The sequence below is a fragment of the Cydia fagiglandana genome, chromosome 4 (assembly GCF_963556715.1).
Source record: "Cydia fagiglandana chromosome 4, ilCydFagi1.1, whole genome shotgun sequence".
Lineage (NCBI taxonomy): Eukaryota > Metazoa > Arthropoda > Insecta > Lepidoptera > Tortricidae > Cydia > Cydia fagiglandana.
In genome coordinates, this window is record NC_085935.1 from 17518149 (window position 1) to 17532042 (window position 13894).

The following is a 13894-nucleotide window of genomic DNA, read 5'->3' on the forward strand; positions in this document are numbered from 1 at the left end:
GAGGGTATCCATTGTTGACATTGATACATTTATGCGGGATATGTTTTATTATGAGGTTCCTAACGACAGAATAAAAATATGCAACAGAATCCTCCACGTCAAGGTCATTTAAACACGACCAATCAGTCACTAATAATTCATTACGAATGAGATCAAAGTTTCCACGATGAAATACTGGCTTTGTAGATTGATTCGGTATTAATTGAGGCAAATAGGTTGTCAAATTTAGAGCTAAAGATATATCCAAAGCTATATGCTGAGGGTCTTCGGGAGTAAGCGGGGAGGTACAGGAGGTAACCATGCAGTCAGCATTGCTCAACACTAAGTCCAAAACCCGTCCATTAAGGTTATAACACGCATTGAACTGGTGTACACTGGTTAGTGCAATAAAATCAGAAAGCATGGTCACAATGGGGTCATCGCTTGCCTCTATTTGGAGACGGTTTTGGTCCCCGCACAGAGACCAACAAGCGTGGGAAATATTGTAGTCACCCAGTAAAATAAAAATATCATCAGGGTGGGATTAATAATAAATATGAATATGAATAAAAATAGTGCATAAGTAGGTAGGCCTTATTGGGATATGTCCGGTTCTCTCATCTCACGATATTTTACTTCGCCGAAAAGTCACTGCTAAATATGAAATATAATTTCGTAACTAACAGAACCTACAAATAAAGAAATATTTTATTAAAAAAAGTTTTATTCTTTGTAATCGAAGTCTGAATTAAAATATTCAACGTCACTTATGTTTGAGCTAGCTTCAAAACAGCCAGGGACACTCATAGAACTATCTTCATCTGAACTGGATGTGCTTGAATCCGGCACGTAGATTACGAATTCTTGCATATCACCTACTTAGCGGCCTTTTATTCGAGGTACCGTAGGTACTTTTACACAATCCTGAAAAAGAAATTACATATAAATATGCATAAAATGGCAAGTATCAAGACTATTTGTCAGTTATTTTAAAGATCATGAATGACCTGCATATTTATGAAAATTAATATATTTTGAATGAATATACTTACCGATTATGTACCGGAGACAAGTTACTTAGGGGCTTATTAAATAGGTAATTATTTAATATTAAATACAACATCAATACCCGCGAATAGCGGAAACACGTTCCGCGACTTTTTGTAAGTCGATAGTCGGCTTTTAGCCGTTTTCTTCCCGCTGACAAAACCGACCAATATTAAATATAATTTTCCTTGTGGTTTTATGTACGGTTTTATCGTGTTTTGAAAATATTTTATACATAAAACTTGCGGTTTTTGTTAATAAAAATATACATTGACAGAAGTTTGTTTACTTTTTACAAGACAGGTGTCAAAGGTTTGATTGCCATATAAAATTTAAAAAGTTAGTTCCCGTTTCTGCCACGACTCTTCTCTTTCCGCACAGACTCTATCGCCAAGCGCGCACCACGATTTTAATTTTTGCGACACGATTTTAGAATCGCGCTGTAATTTATCGCAGAAAATTCAGTGCGCGCACTGCGATGAAAAAGTCGACGATTTGTTCATTCTCGACATGGATGTCGTACCAGTCGCTTGCCGTGAAACAATATGCAATCGCTGTATGACTGAGTATTTATACCACAAAGGTGATTTCCTTCTATTTCTATAATTAAACGGTCAACATCTAGCGTCTCATCTTGTAATTCCATTGGAGAAACAGGTTCCGATATGTTGACGCTTGGAGAGCGAAATGCCGACTGAGGTCCCGGCTGCGATTTTATTATCGCAGTGCGCGCGGAGCCATACAGCTTCGTATGCTGCAATTCACTTTGCGACAATCGCGTCGCGCGCTGTCGCGGAAAAATGTAACAAATCACAATTTTAAAATCGCTGCGATTTTTTTGTCGCATATGCGCGCACCGCCATATAAACCCATACGTTACATTTCTGCGACTAAATTATCGCGCGACAAAAAATCGTGGTGCGCGCTTGGCTTAACTCATACTCTAGATTGTTACAAAAAAACCTTCATATAAATAGGTTATAGGTTAGCTTCTCATCAATCGCTTACTATTAGCTGCCTTCACAAACGCTAATTTTACAAACGCCAACTTGTCTATGGTTGGCATTAGCCAGTGTGGCAATGTAACGACAATTTCCCGATATTTTGTTATAAAATTACTAGAATAACTATGTTTAATTGAGTCGCTTAACTTCAAACTCGGGTAAATCCATTTGTCAGATTATGCGATTTTGGTATTAAGAAAACGTAATAGGGTAGATATTTGCTGAGAGGGTCCAATGGATTTACCCGAGTTTGAAGTTAAGCGACACAATTCTTCACTTTAATTTCAAATCACCGTAATTCCTGCTAAAGGCCGTCATCCACCAGCGTCTTTAGCAAAACTTAGTAGGTACTATAATAAGATAATAACTTTAGATTTTTGATAATAAAAAACTTATAAACTGTGATATTAATATCCGACGGCCAAACACGAAATTTCGTTTTCTTATTTCGCGGCAGGCCCTTAAATGAACTATAGTCGCACCAATAAAAGTCTGCAGCGTATTTGATAGCCCACACAGTGTAAGTGTTATTAATACGTCATAATTTCATAGAAGTTTGACGTTTAAAATGACACTTGCACTGCGTGGGCTATCAAAATCGCTGCAGACTTTTTACGGTCTAACTTTATTAAAAGGTATGCAAAGTATCTTTTGCATTCTCATCATGTTGCAGGATTGTCATTAATTTACTTTAGTAGCTAGGACTGCTTTTTCACAGTCTTATAAAAAGATCTAATGATTAAATAGAGTACATAAGTGGTGTGTGTTTGTTTATTAATTCTTATTTCAGGAAGAAGCAGAAATAAGTCCAAATTTGACTCATATATTCATGGGGATAAACGTGAAAAGCTAAACGCTAAAGATGTCAAGGACACGGCAATCGTTTAAAAAATATATTTCATTTATTTTTTATTTATTTATTTATTTATTTAGATATTTAATTCAGGCAACAAGGCCCATATTACAAATACCTTACAGACTAACATACATATGTATTTTATAAACTTAAAACTAAGCTCTATTTAGACGACAAAGCGGCGTGGCTCCGTATTTGCTATTTGAATTTGTATTTTGTGGCGTGGTGTATTTGGAAGCCATAACAGTTAGAACCTATATTTTAGACATAGGTATAAACGTAATTTTAAATTTACCTTTAAAGGCACGCTATCAAATTTTTGTCATCTTCGTCACAGTTTCTGATGCTATGGTGACGTATGTATGTTAATTTCAACTTATTTTTTTTATTATTCTAATCACGATTACATTAAACTATTTAAGAAAATAAACACTTTCTCCTTAAAACAATCGCTGTTGAAAATTTAGTATTAAATTTAATATATTTTGACACTGGATTGTGAATTGCAAACGTACATAAGACAAACAAAATAGTTCACTCTTCACTCGTAAAAATAATGCTTCAACATTTTATAAAGCTTTCTAACTAAAAAAGTCAATACTTATTCTGAGGAAATTGGAGCGCTCTGCTGGTATCCCCAAAAACCATAAACAAGATGCAAGCCATCCGTTATTATTTCGCATCTACTTGCTTGAAGTGTCAAAATGAACGAAATTGTCGTTTGAAGTGAAGTAAACAGTATGGATATTTGCCAATTGAGAATTTCTTAAAATATGGTTATATTATTATAATCAAACCGTGGATTAACAGTGTTTATTAAAACGGCCCAATAATGTGGCCAATGCTTCTAAACATGACGCACGACGAATGTCGTCGAACGCTTCGCAGACTTGGTATATATTTTTAGTCTTATAAATGGCATTCATTTTCCCTCCTAACATTTTCTTTGACTGTGAGCGTATGTTAAAAGCTTGTATAACGTGAAATGTACTTGAGTTTCTGTAATTATAAATCAGTACGTTCCTTTGTTTGTAGAATTGGAAGCCTACTCGAATATGATCAGTGTGTTTAGAGCACAAGGGGCTTTGGAAGACAACAGAAAAAAGTTGCTTGAGGAACTGCGCGCCGTTTTGCATATTAGCAGCGATCGTCACAGCGCGGAGGCGCGACGCGTCTCTAATGACGAGTTGTTGGCTACTATTGCACATCAGTAAGTTAATATTTGGTGTATTTTTTAGCTTTATAGTTTATTTTTATACACCATTGTACTGTGTCAAAGATGGCTGTGGGTAGAAGCTATCATGAACCTTTATTGAAATTGTAGGCACATTGATTAGAAACAATACATTTACATCATTTTTCCACTGAGAAATACTGATTTTTATTGGAATGATTTTAAGTCTTTGTGGTTGTCTTGGCCTCATAGATGCTTTAGTTTTTGACATTTATATGAAGAGAGGGTGATCATGTTGGGCATTTATCACTGTTTTAATTCAGTTTTATGGTGAAAATATATAATAGTAAAGATTTGAAATTTGACAGGTAACCTAATTTTAAATGTCACTTTATAATATTGAAAAAGTTTTGATGTTATAAATTAAATAAATCAAGTAAGAATTTTAAACTAGATATTTGGAAATGTATTATTTGTATTGTTAACAGATATATTATGGTGACTATTTATAATTTTTATATAAATAATTATTGATTTTTTATATTTTAAAATCGAAATAACTTTTAATTACTCAATAGTTAGTCACACATATTTTCAAGAATAGAATGAATTATGACTCCATTACAAGTTTTTATTTTATATTTTATTGATTTCTTATCAGACATACCTATTACAAATATATACCAAGCCTTATATAAATTTACTTACATAATATAATACCTGTAGTACACAAGAATATTAATTTTTCGTGGAAAGCCATATATATCTTCAGTATGCCACAGTTGCCAAATACACATACTGTGCATAGAACATGATTGCATTAAAAACTGTGGGTAGTTTAGGTCAAATGAAAATTTTGTTTTCAAGTCATCTCAAGCTTATTTTTTTTTGTTTAGGTTTACTTATCAACAGTATGTAACCTTATAGACTAACCACCTTATTCATAAACATTTACTAAAGTTGACAAGCCGATAATAATTGTTTCTCCCTTTCCGATGTATTGATATGATGGAAAGGGACATACAATTATTATCAGCTTGTCAACTTTAGTAAACATTTATGAATAAGGTGGTTATACTATATCTAGACTAGATACTGAAATAATAGTAAATTAATTATAACAGATACCAGAACATTGGTGGTATTTTTTAATTGTTATAATTACAGATGTGCAAGTTGCAGAAAAAATCCTAAAATTTTCTCATACATTTTTGGAAAATGTGATGGACATTTCTATTTTGGAATGTTTAAATATTGATACAATAATATTAGAAATTTCCAAAACTCTCGTTATAAAATATATATTTTTTCAATGAAAACACTCGCCTTTATTTTGTTGACATCAGCATGCTGCTGCATGTTGATGTCGACTTGAGCCAGTCTTCTCCGAGTATAATAATTATTGGATGAAACAGGCTACATATCAAACTATAATATAAGTATAATAATATGTACATAGACAAATATACATTGAAAAATTTTGAGTAGAAAAGGGATTTCAATCAATGTTTGGAAGGCCGGTACCAAGATCAAACCCAAGCCTGGTAGTGGACCTAAAGTGGAGGCTTGGCATTATTATTAAATTAGTGAAAATTATTCATTCAATTCAACTTTTATTTTTAGAGGGCATTTCCATGTTATGCATAAAAAAATTAAATCAACGAAAAAAATTTCGAATACAATTTATTGTACAGTCGACGTCAAAGATATGTTTACACTTTTGAACCTTACTCCTTTGTAATAGGGCGAAAAGTGTATTGACAGAAGCTTAAACGGAGACCTTAATTTTGTTTCTCTCTCTCAATCAAGGGTCGGAACCGGTTTTTTATTCATACACAAAATACCCGTATTATTACGTTCTTTTTCGTTCTTTGGTTTATTATTTCATTTTTAATGGGCCAATCTAATAATACGAAGTCGTTACCTAAATTCATGATTCAGTCCTACGGGAAGAGCATAAAATTACTAAAAATATTTTGGGATTAAAAAAAAAACCGGTTGCAGGGCTCGGACCTGCTCTCAATCAATCGGTCAATGAGGACTGTGGGATGCTAGAGGTTAAAATTTTAAACTTGCATATTAATTATCATTAAAAAAAATCTTTCAAGTATACTTTACAAAGGAAAGCTTAAATCAAATTCTGTAATATTATTTTAAAGACTAATAAAGTTATAACTTATGTTCATTTCTTAGAAAGTTCCAAAAACTTCAACAATTTTTTTTTCAGGTTAACAGGTCCAAACACAGGATTAGGATGGATCAGCGAAGGCAGAAGAAAAGTGCCCCTGATGCCTCGCGGCATTCCACAGACCGCCTACACAGAGATTGCAGATAGAGCGGCGGAAGCCATCAAGGAGGAAAACAAAGAAATTTTGAAGAAATTAGAAGCTGACAAGTTGGTGGCTCCTAAATCTAGTGAAGAGGAGATGCCGGACCCGGAGGGAGAAACGGCAGAGGGGGCGCTGCAGACAAATGACATGATGGATGAGATGCTATACCCTCCTATTGCTATGGAAGATCAAACTTATAAAGTAAATAATAGCAATTCTCTAAAACTATTATGAACCTATTTTTTATATTTTAAAACTTGAGCTAATTAGCTTTCATAACTTCACTATAATTTGACTTCTTTTCAGCTTTGGGAGACTGAGCTTGTCAACCGAAAAAGAAAAATACCTGAAGGTGGATCAATACCAGACGATGCCACAATACCGGTGAAAAATATGAGGAACATCCCAGCTAACACGAATCAGAAACATCTTAATCTGTCACAGATTTACTCGAAATATTCACAGCCTGCAACAAGTAATCAATTTTTTTGTAAATTATTTCAACTTCTTACTTCATTTAGGAAATGTATTCGAAAGTTTAATTAGAGAATGGAAATTTAAATTAACATAAACTTTAGGAGATTGAATTTTTTTCCTACATGTATTGGTAAATTGACTGGCATTAACATTATTATTTCCTCAGGTAAATCATCAGGGCAATCAAAACACTCCTACAACCAAGTGAGCAAAGTGTCCACAAGCAAATCAAGTCACCCACACCAACCGCGGGCCCACAAACACCGCGCGCACAAGCAGAAGGCTCCCGGCCAGCGCCAGCCCAAGAAGGCACAGGAGATCCCAGGGTCCCCCGGCAAGCGTTACCCGCCCGACTATGCCGGACCACCGGGCACTTTCCAGGCTACCTATGCTCAGTCAGTACTCGGCGGCAAAACCAAGCCAGACTACATGGATGAACTCAAGCCCAAAGTGCTCTCATCACCTGGCATGCTCACAGACTCCCCGACTATGGCGCTACTGACCCAACCGGCTACAGTCCCGCACGAACTGGGCGTGTCCGACAGCCCCGACCCCGCCTCCCTCCAAGCCCAAACCCCGGTCTTCAAACACGGCGCGCCCAAACCTCACCAGCTCCTACTAAAGGGCCGCCGGCCGGAACCGCCCGCCGATAAGAAACCACCAGAAATGAAAATCCTACAGAAACCAGAGGGAATCAAAGTCCTCTCGAACCGTCAGGTGGTCGTCGCGGCGAGCTCTACTCAAAAGGCGATTAATCCGGCTGGAAAAATCGTCACTACCAAGCTGATAGGGCCCGTCACCAAACAGACAACGCCTGCACCCATGTCTGATAAGATGATCATAGTATCCAAACCTCCAGACCATAAGAATATGAATTCTAAGATAATCATAACGTCGTCCGCTATGCGGACCCCGAGTAAGGATTCGGCACCGGTTGCGCCGCGCACGGAAACCTTTACGCCTAAAGGCATCCCCGCCACCGACTTGAAAGTCTCCGCTAAAACCTTTGTCCTCAACCAAAAACCCGGTCAAAAGATGGTCGTGTTACCCGCCAAGTCGCGGACGAAAACGGGGTCGGAGGTCCAGCTGCCGCTCTTGCATTTCAAAGGGATTCCGACTGGTATGAAGTTGGTCCCGGTCAGTTCCCAATCGCTCACTCCAGCCACTAAATCGCCTGCCGTCACTGTCGTGTCGAAACCAGCCAGTGCGGTCAGTACTCCAGCACCAGTCACCAAGGTAGTAGGCGCGGAGACTATCAAAACCGCCAATTTGGCCGACATTGTCCCAGTGAAAGGACTCACCCCAGTGTCCACCACCAAAATCTCTAACCCTATTGTAAGACCCGCGAGCGCAAAAGGCAGCGTCATCGTCGTGCAAAAAGGCGCGACGATAGGTAAAGCTTTGTCGTTTACAAAAAACGGTAACGACATGTCAAAAATAATCATGGGTAAGAACGTGAACCAGCTGTTACAAGCCTCCAAGCCAGAGCAGGCGGAAGCGAGCAAGTGTCCAGGCAACGTGATCGTTCTAGAATTAAACAATGATCAATCAGGCCGGACGACAACTATGTCGGAGATCTTAGACAGTCGAGGCAGCGCGGCTCGCCTTTCCGACGAAAACAAAAAATCCCAGGCGATAACTCAGGACACACCTGTTTTGTTTGATTCCCAAATGTCAGAGGAGACATGCAACGCGAGCATAGATTCTGCGTCGGAAAGTATAGGCGACATCGGACCTATGGAAGAATCAGGTTTGGCCATTATAAAAGATGAAGACGCCAAATCTAACTTTAACAAAGATTCTGAAGGCGTGAAGGATTCTTCGAGCGTTACCGACTGGGAGATGGAGCTCGACACGGTGTCGAGAAAAGGGAAGGATGAGGAAGACAAACTGAACTCTCTACACCTAGACCTGGGCATGTCCAGCGACAGTGACAGCGAGTACATGGTCGTCAACCGGAAGGCTAAGGCGAAGCACTCGCAAGAGACGATACAACGGGCGACGCCCAGTGGTAAGATATCAGATTAATTTATTACGGCTACCTTTTTCAATTTTATTTAATATGCAGACCTCCGAAAATACCGAATGACGTAAAAGAAATTGTGTGCTATTTTATTTTCACTGTATTTCGATACCGTATAAAACTGATCGTTTCGTTCCGCTAGTCAAAATTGTTTATTTTTCTTTTTTTATATATTTTAGGGGAAAGGAGCGAAATGTACAGTTCTAGCGCGATGTCAAAAGCAACTCGAACGTTACTCAGCCAGCTCCAAGACGAGGGTTCATCGAGCAACGACTCGTCGTTCGCGCTCAAATCCAAAAGCGCGGCAAAGAACCCAGCGGAGGCGGACGCTCTCACCGTCGCCAAAGAAAAGTTGTCGGAGAAAGTCGCCGAGGCGCGGTCGCGCCACAAGCGCATCGACGTATTCAGCACCGCTATCAGTACCAACGATATGAGTCTCGACGAGTTCCCCTATCTAGAGGAAAGCATCATGGCCGACGATGAGCCGAGCCCGACCGACAACAAACAGTGAAACAGACACTTTTAGGACATATAATGTGATGTGAAGTGATAGGCGAGGGGTAAACTTTGTATGACGTTTTTTTGTAATTTATTCTGTGAAATCATTGACAGTTTTGGCCGGTCTATTTTGTGACAATGTATTACTCGTCTATTCCCTAGGAATAAAGAGGCTAAGTAATTCGAAATGATTCGAGTTCAAATCTCATTTCGATAATGTACAGCCTTTTAAAGCAAGGAGTTGCACACTTGTTGTTATTAAATTTTGGATTGTTTGATAGCCCTTGCATTTAACGGTAATTTTTCAGAAATATATCAACCGCCACTATATTTGATATACTCGTGTTGGTATATTTTTGGAGTGAACTATATACATAATTATCTGTTAATATTTATAGATAAAATATATATTACTCAAGCATGTATACAATAGTATCGCAATGCATGAAACGACTGATTTTCGCCAATAACCCTGAATCACAGATCACTTATTAGATCCCGTACAGTTGCGTGTACGTTTAATTACTCATGTAAATAACAATATCAACCAAAGTTGAGCTACAGGGGTAAGCTCGCAGCGACTTATTTTCAAGTAAAGAGGTGTTTCCGAGTCTTCGTAAATGCTTTATAATGCGCTCTGAAATCAACTTATTATTATACACTGTAGTTGCAAATAAGGTAGATAAAATGTTTATTCAAATTGCCTACTCTAAACCTATTTACATAGATTCATTGCTATTCAAAATAATTTACATGAAATCTTTTTACTTCGTTGTTCAACTTGCACGGTAGATGAAGATCGATTGTAGTCAGTAATTGAAAAAAAATAAAAAAAAATGTGCACCAGCGGTGTTCGTTACTATGAAATTAGTATAATGTCAAAATTGTTTAGTCTTTTGGAAAAGGCGTAAAAATATTGTTATAGGCATCACTTGAAAAAAAAAAAGAGATAAGATGTTAGTCACTACCTGTGATATTTGAGAGAAGTTTCGGACCTCTCCTACTATAGTTCGTTTTTTTAGCATTAGAAAGAAATCCACAGAAGTAAGCGTACAGTTTTTATCAGGCTCTTGAATTGTTAATAATTATTGAATTATCTAATGTAGCATGGTCAATACATATAATTTACTTCAAATTATTACCGCTAAAAGTGCCGGATTTGGAACCACAAGCTTACTTCTGCGAAGTTCTTTCTAATGCTAAAAAAAACGGACTATAACACTAATACGTTTACGGAGGATAAAACTTAACCAGACGGTTAGGAAATTGCTAATTTAAACCACTAGGCTTCAGTACTAACGGTTACTTTACTAGTGGCACTAGCAATTCCGCACCCCAGTGAAGAATAAAATGGTTGCAATACAATTGCCCTGATATCTTACGTTGTCTATATGGGTGAATCTTTGAGATTCTCGTTTGATACAAATTTTGGCTGCTTATTAATTCGTCAAAACTATCACCGTGTTATGGGTTGAATGTCAACGAACCCTTTTTAGTGGAGTTCTAGAACATTTAACAGTTATTTGCACTGTTATTTGTTTTACAAGGGGGCAAAGTTGTTGTTTAACCCCTCGTGCTAATATTGATATCCGCGGAAGCGAAAGATTCCAAAAATGTTCACCACACCACCATATGAATAAAATGCAACTATCATATCAGTGTTTGACGATTAAAGAGAGGTTTTACGAGCTGGTGTGGTGGGAATATATTATTAAAATTTAAATTTAAAGTTCCTACCTTCAAGGGCTTGAGTTAACTGTCAATATGAAAGTTACATAACTGTTGTTTATACTTACTTTGATTATAGCGAGATGACTTTCATTTACGCTCATTGGTCTGATTAAAAAACAATTTGGCACATGTATTTCAAATCGATTACTATGTGAATATAATTATAAAATAAACTGAAAAAAACCTCATAATAAAATGTATTTCTTTGCCCATGTGCCCGGTTGCACAAATGTTTTTAAATTTACGTGTTAAACAGACACTTTTAGGACATATAATGTGATGTGAAGTGATAGGCGAGGGGTAAACTTTGTATGACGTTTTTTTGTAATTTATTCTGTGAAATCATTGACAGTTTTGGCCGGTCTATTTTGTGACAATGTATTACTCGTCTATTCCCTAGGAATAAAGAGGCTAAGTAATTCGAAATGATTCGAGTTCAAATCTCATTTCGATAATGTACAGCCTTTTAAAGCAAGGAGTTGCACACTTGTTGTTATTAAATTTTGGATTGTTTGATAGCCCTTGCATTTAACGGTAATTTTCAGAAATATATCAACCGCCACTATATTTGATATACTCGTGTTGGTATATTTTTGGAGTGAACTATATACATAATTATCTGTTAATATTTATAGATAAAATATATATTACTCAAGCATGTATACAATAGTATCGCAATGCATGAAACGACTGATTTTCGCCAATAACCCTGAATCACAGATCACTTATTAGATCCCGTACAGTTGCGTGTACGTTTAATTACTCATGTAAATAACAATATCAACCAAAGTTGAGCTACAGGGGTAAGCTCGCAGCGACTTATTTTCAAGTAAAGAGGTGTTTCCGAGTCTTCGTAAATGCTTCACTTGATAATGCATGCATAAGATTATGTAAGCGCTGTACGCACAAGCCATCCTAAATTCATCCTTGTAAGTAAGTAAGTAAGTAAATACTCTTTATTGCACCACAAAGAAAAATAAAATAACAGATAAATTAAATCAGCTTGTTTCAGAATAAATTAAAGTTATGAATTATTTTATAGTTTGTGATAATCTTGTACATATAAATATAAAGCTCCATCAAACATGTATAAGTAGGTGCCTATAAGTGCGAGCCTTTGGTCGATTCTCAAGCTCCGTAAAATGATGTCCATCATATAGAATCTGTCTAAGCTAACTTTGCATTTGCACCGATTTGTACTGAACAAAGTGAGGAAGTACCTATCATATTTTCATATAGACATTAATTATGTCATTCTGAGTTAGCTTAGTTTGGACCAAGCTAAAACATGAAGTTTATAGAGTTAACTCTATATTATTTTAAACAAGCATACAAGTGCGAGAGTGACGAGTGAGAGAGCACTCGCACCATACTGTACGATTAGCCGGGTCCACTCAGAGCAAGCATACGCGCGAGGTAACTGCCTCCCGCGACCCGGACCCGGGTATTCTCACAAGTTTCAAGCGAGGTGCGCTCCGGTTCAGCCCGGTCTGTGTGAGTCGCACATATAGACCTGCCAGAAAAAGGTGGATGCGTCATTTGTTTTTCTTGCCTGTTACACACCACAATACTTAACAACCTCCTGCCTAAAATAGGCTGGTCTTTAACTTTGTACATGAATGTTTTGGGTGTTCCTACATATAGTACCTATTTATGAATTTATTGTTTCCTTTATACCATAGTTGTTGCAGTTAAATTATGAGCCCTGCGGGCGCAGCACGGTTCCATTTTTATCGACTATCACTATGCGCGTCCCTTTCGCACTAACATATTTGTTAGAACGTGACAGGCATGGTGATAAGGGATAAAAACGCGACCGTGCTACGCCGCCTGAAGTATATTTATATCCATGGCTGATTTCAAACGGCAGGTGATGAAGCAACTATAATATTAAATATTACATTCATATTTTGTAAATACGTAATATTATTTACTCTAGCTGTATTTGTGCAGGGTACTGGTGCAAAATGGTTCTATGTTATATAGAATCTTTCAAGATCCTAAGATAATTTTCATAATATCAGTAATTAAACGTATGTTGTAAGGTAATTTTTAAGTGGATGTTTATTTAATCTTGTACCGTTCGTGCAATAACAACGTCGTCGTGTCGTCTGAAGTCAGCTCACTACCTAAATAGGTCCACATAGAACGAGTTGCCTCGCGAGGAAATTGCCGGGCGAAGCAGTCGGTCGGTGGAGTCTCCACTGGAGACATGCCTCGGGCGAAGCAAAAGCACTCCACGATGCCTCCTGCGAGGTACGTCTCTACCGACCAAGCTGCTTCGCGCGGCAATGTCATCGCGAGGCGGTTCGTCCTGTGTAGAACAGACTAATAGTAAAAATATATTGTAGACCAATATAGGTTAAGGCAACCAAATTTTTTGTACATATAGCATCGTATGTTTCAGTTTATATGTAATGATGGCCACTCAATTACTTATTTAACCATTCGATTGTAAGCTAGCTGTTAGTGTGTCCGCCTGTCGGTTTTCGGAGGCTGATGAAACGGTACATATTTCGGAATTTCAACAGAATGTAGACATTCTAAGAAATTGTGCCATGATTAGATCCTAGTTTGTTCTAGGTATGACAAATTTTGTACATATAATTACCTGTAATAACGAAATATCATTGACTACTGTCAACGTAGAATGTATTAGTGTATTTGTATCATAATAATAAAATTGTACGGAGCTCGCGTTATATAGGCGTGTATGTGCGTATGTCCTACTGAGTTAGACTAGCGTATAGGTTCACATCAACTTTTTGATGTCGA

General features: G+C 37.3%; 1 protein-coding gene across 1 annotated transcript; it reads left to right on the forward strand.

Moving 5' to 3' along the window:
* The first annotated feature begins 3562 nt into the window (after positions 1 to 3562).
* Positions 3563 to 12821, forward strand: LOC134663961 (BRCA2-interacting transcriptional repressor EMSY). Its single transcript, XM_063520511.1, has 6 exons — positions 3563 to 3779; positions 3922 to 4096; positions 6288 to 6591; positions 6697 to 6865; positions 7034 to 8878; positions 9070 to 12821. Exons 1-6 carry the CDS (start codon positions 3719 to 3721, stop codon positions 9399 to 9401), a joined length of 2886 nt encoding a protein of 961 aa, XP_063376581.1. The 5' UTR covers positions 3563 to 3718; the 3' UTR covers positions 9402 to 12821.
* Positions 12822 to 13894: the final 1073 nt, after the last annotated feature.